General features: G+C 34.9%; 1 protein-coding gene across 1 annotated transcript; it reads left to right on the top strand.

The window, feature by feature from the left end:
• Positions 1-591: 591 nt before the first annotated feature.
• On the top strand, positions 592-2,182 carry LOC149203884 (GDSL esterase/lipase At2g42990-like). Its single transcript, XM_089402018.1, has 5 exons — positions 592-859; positions 942-1,124; positions 1,159-1,337; positions 1,710-1,890; positions 1,989-2,182. Exons 1-5 carry the CDS (start codon positions 592-594, stop codon positions 2,180-2,182), a joined length of 1,005 nt encoding a protein of 334 aa, XP_089258144.1.
• Positions 2,183-3,586: the final 1,404 nt, after the last annotated feature.

Genomic DNA, 3,586 nt, shown 5'->3' with positions numbered 1-3,586 from the left:
TGTGTTCTTTCGTCTATTCTTCAACGCGTATCTTAACCAAATATGGAAAGTGGCCCCCTTCATTTAAGATAATTTGGTAAAATTTTAAGGGTGATGAAAGCGTGTTTACTTTTCCTCTGCCACCATCTAAGAAACCTTCATTTCAAACTATGGCTACTTTCCGACCCTTTATTTCAACTATTCATGAGTCGTCGTGGAACCACCGTGTTCGTTCTTACGCTGCAAGCCCGCTGAACACAACGATTCCATCTCAAGAAAGTCCACCATACATTTGGTGGACGCTCTGTCAGAAGTTGGTTCTATTCTTTTGGACTATTGCTTTAATTTGAGATCCCGCAAATTTTGGCCTGTGCAAAATCTACATCACAATGAATTGGTCACACTTTTTCGGACTATTCGAATTGATTAGGCCTGGCAAGTCTGATTATCGAGGCTGCCAGACTGCAGCTTTCGTGGATGATGGAAAAGGATTTCTTGTTATCAATGTTTGCTGCGCCCTATAAATTGAATTTGATTGGCAATTGATATCCATTCCATTTCCCCACTTCACTCTTAGTGGTTTGCTTGCCAGTGTCTACTAAACCGACAACAATGGCATTGGCGTTTCTTGTCAAGTCATTCGCGCTCTTCCCTTGCTTTTTCCTCGTCTGCTGCATTTCTTTCATTGAGTCAAATGAAACAACACCCTCACCAGTGTTCCCGGCACCCTTTGTTTTCGGGGATTCAACCGTGGACGCGGCCAACAACGACTATCTCGTAACAATGACGAAGAGCAACTTTCCTCCTTATGGGAGGGATTTCATCGACCACAAGTCCACCGGAAGGTTTTCCAATGGAAGACTGACAACGGATTTTATGGGTAAGTTCATGAATACCCAAATGTATTACATATGAATGCTGGTTTTTTACAATAAATGTATTTTTTGCTGGTACATGTACAGCTGCAGCATTGGGACTGAAAGAGACATTGCCGCCATATTTAGACCCTACGCTAACTTCCCAAGACATGGTAACCGGTGTAAGCTTTGCTTCAGCTGGATCTGGTTATGACAATCTCACGGCCGAGATCGCTGTATGTTCTAATTATCACCCTTATAATTTCTTTTTTTCTTACATGAATTCCAATAAGTTGAGGTATTTGATACTGAACTATATAGTTCACCAATGTGGTTGGAGAAAAAAATGCATCAGACATTATAAGAAATGCTCTGTTCATATGTAGCATGGGAACTAACGACTTTGTAGTCACCTACTTTACGCTGCAAATTCGAAAGGCACAAATGAACGTTGAACAGTATCAGGACTTTCTACTTAAAGAAGTCAACAGTTTCATCGAGGTAGGTGCTATTTTTCATGTACTTTCTTTGTTTCTTCTATTCATGCAAATATGCTAAACTATGTTCCGTTTTGAGGAGTAACTGATATACTATCCATGGAGTCATGTATGGCAAAATGAGAACTAACCAAAACGATCGATTTATCATGTTCTTAAATAATTTATACTTTAACACTCACCGCATCATGTGACGGGAGACATGGAGGGGTATTTAGTAAGATTCTCTCCAACACGTTCCAAGAGAAGTGATTAAAATGATGAGTTTTGATGGATTGTGTAACATAATATATACAAAGAGGGTGCTCGCAAACTATTGTTCGTTGGACTTCCTCCAATGGGTTGCTTGCCTCTAGTCAGAACTTTAAATGTAAAGCAATTCATAAACAGAAGAATCGGAAAATGCTTAGAAGAAGAGAACCAGGTGGCCGTTGGTTACAATGAAAAACTAAAATCAGTTTTCACGAGTTTGATGCATCCTCTTCTTGGTCTGAAGATTGTTTATAGGGATCTCTACCAAGTGGTATCTGATATGGTATACAATCCTCGAAAATACGGTAAGTTCTGTCAGAGTTTGGCCTTTCGCCATTTGTTAGTAAGTGATATCTTATTCACTGTATATTGATATTACATAAATGTATTGGGGTGGTTACAGGGTTTGAGGTATCCGGAAGAGGATGCTGTGGAACGGGATTGATAGAGATGGGTCCTCTCTGTAATAAGAATACTCCCCTCACTTGCTCTGATGCCTCAAAATATGTATTCCGGGATGCCATTCATCCAACAGAAAAAGCTTATGAAATAATTGCTAAACTTGCAATTGATCGAGATCTGCCACGCTTATTTTAAAAACCCTAGTTGATTAGTGCGGATTTTAAACAAAGCATATCCGATCAAGCTTACCGCTCCACAAGTACATTTAAAAGCACCGACAAATAATCATATGGTTAATCAAGTCGAGTGAGTGACTTACTAATTAGTAATTAAAAAAAAAAGATATTTATTAATTTATAAATTATGTTTACTTTGGAATGCGACCCCTCTCTCTTCGAATAATGTTTTTAATAATTATTCACTTGTGTTTTTAATAATTATTAGGTAGGTTTTTAATAATTATTAAGGTAAATAGTAAGGATTTAAAAATTGTAGAATTTTTTTAGCAGTAGTTAAAAATAATTTAATAATTATTCACTTGTCTTTTTAATAATTATTAGGTAGGTTTTTAATAATTATTAAGGTGAATAGTAAGGATTTAAAAATTTAGATATTTTTTTTTTTTTTTTTGCCGTAGTTAAAAATTAAAAAAAATTGAGATTTATGTGAAAAGTATATATGTTTTTATTTTTTTTAAATTGATTAGTTATAAAAATGTTATGTGTTTTCGAAGCATTTAGTAAGTTATGATCTTGGTTCAAATTTATTTATAGATTAAAAATCTAAATCTTTATTTAACTAGCAATTGCACTAAATGTTGCAAAGGAATGCTTTAAGGAAATAACATATGGAGAAAGAGTATAGATGAAGAAAGATGTGATATGTTACAATTTCAATGAGATAATTAGCATGGTGTTAAAAGTAAAGTAAACTCCTTTTTAGCTATCCTATTGATTTGAGTTGCAATATGTCAATTGAGGGAAAGCTTAGTAGTTTCAATATTGTACTTGCAACTTTAGTTTTGTTTTATGCCCTTTGTCTAGAAAACATTAATCTTTTTAGAAATTATCAGCATTTAGAATCTTAATTCTGGAAGCAAGAAGGGGTTGAAAATTTTATGCACTTATTTCCCACTAAAATATTAGCAAATGACTTTGAACGGGTAAAGCTGAAGGCCCAAACACACAACCCCTTGCTTATACGCAACCACAATATCCTTTTGGGCTATCTAGTTTTATAATCTTTTTTCTCTGATATAAAGGTCTTTTTGTAAAATTCTCGGCGATACTTACAATATAGTCTCGAATCAATTGTCTTTCCTAAATCATATTTCATGTCAGTTGTTTGTATCATTATGCCCAACTCTGTTTTTTTAAGTCCTTTTTCGATGGCTGTAATGTTTTGCTGTAACTTTCTATTGCAATAGGGCTCCTAGAAATTATATCAACGATAATGATTGTGTGTAACTTAAATTCCTCCCCAATTAATTCTACAACAACTATACCTATGTTTATTTCAATTTCTTAATACCGTTCCTCACTTTTGAAAATTGAATATTTCTGGTTTATAACTTCCTCAAATGATGTGAATTAGCCTATC

This window comes from Pinus tabuliformis, chromosome 2_1, assembly GCF_031772625.1.
Source record: "Pinus tabuliformis cultivar Carrire ecotype Pingquan chromosome 2_1, CPIR1, whole genome shotgun sequence".
NCBI lineage: Eukaryota > Viridiplantae > Streptophyta > Pinopsida > Pinales > Pinaceae > Pinus > Pinus tabuliformis.
The sequence above is the reverse complement of the archived record's forward strand: the minus strand, read 5'-3'. Positions and strand labels throughout refer to the sequence as shown.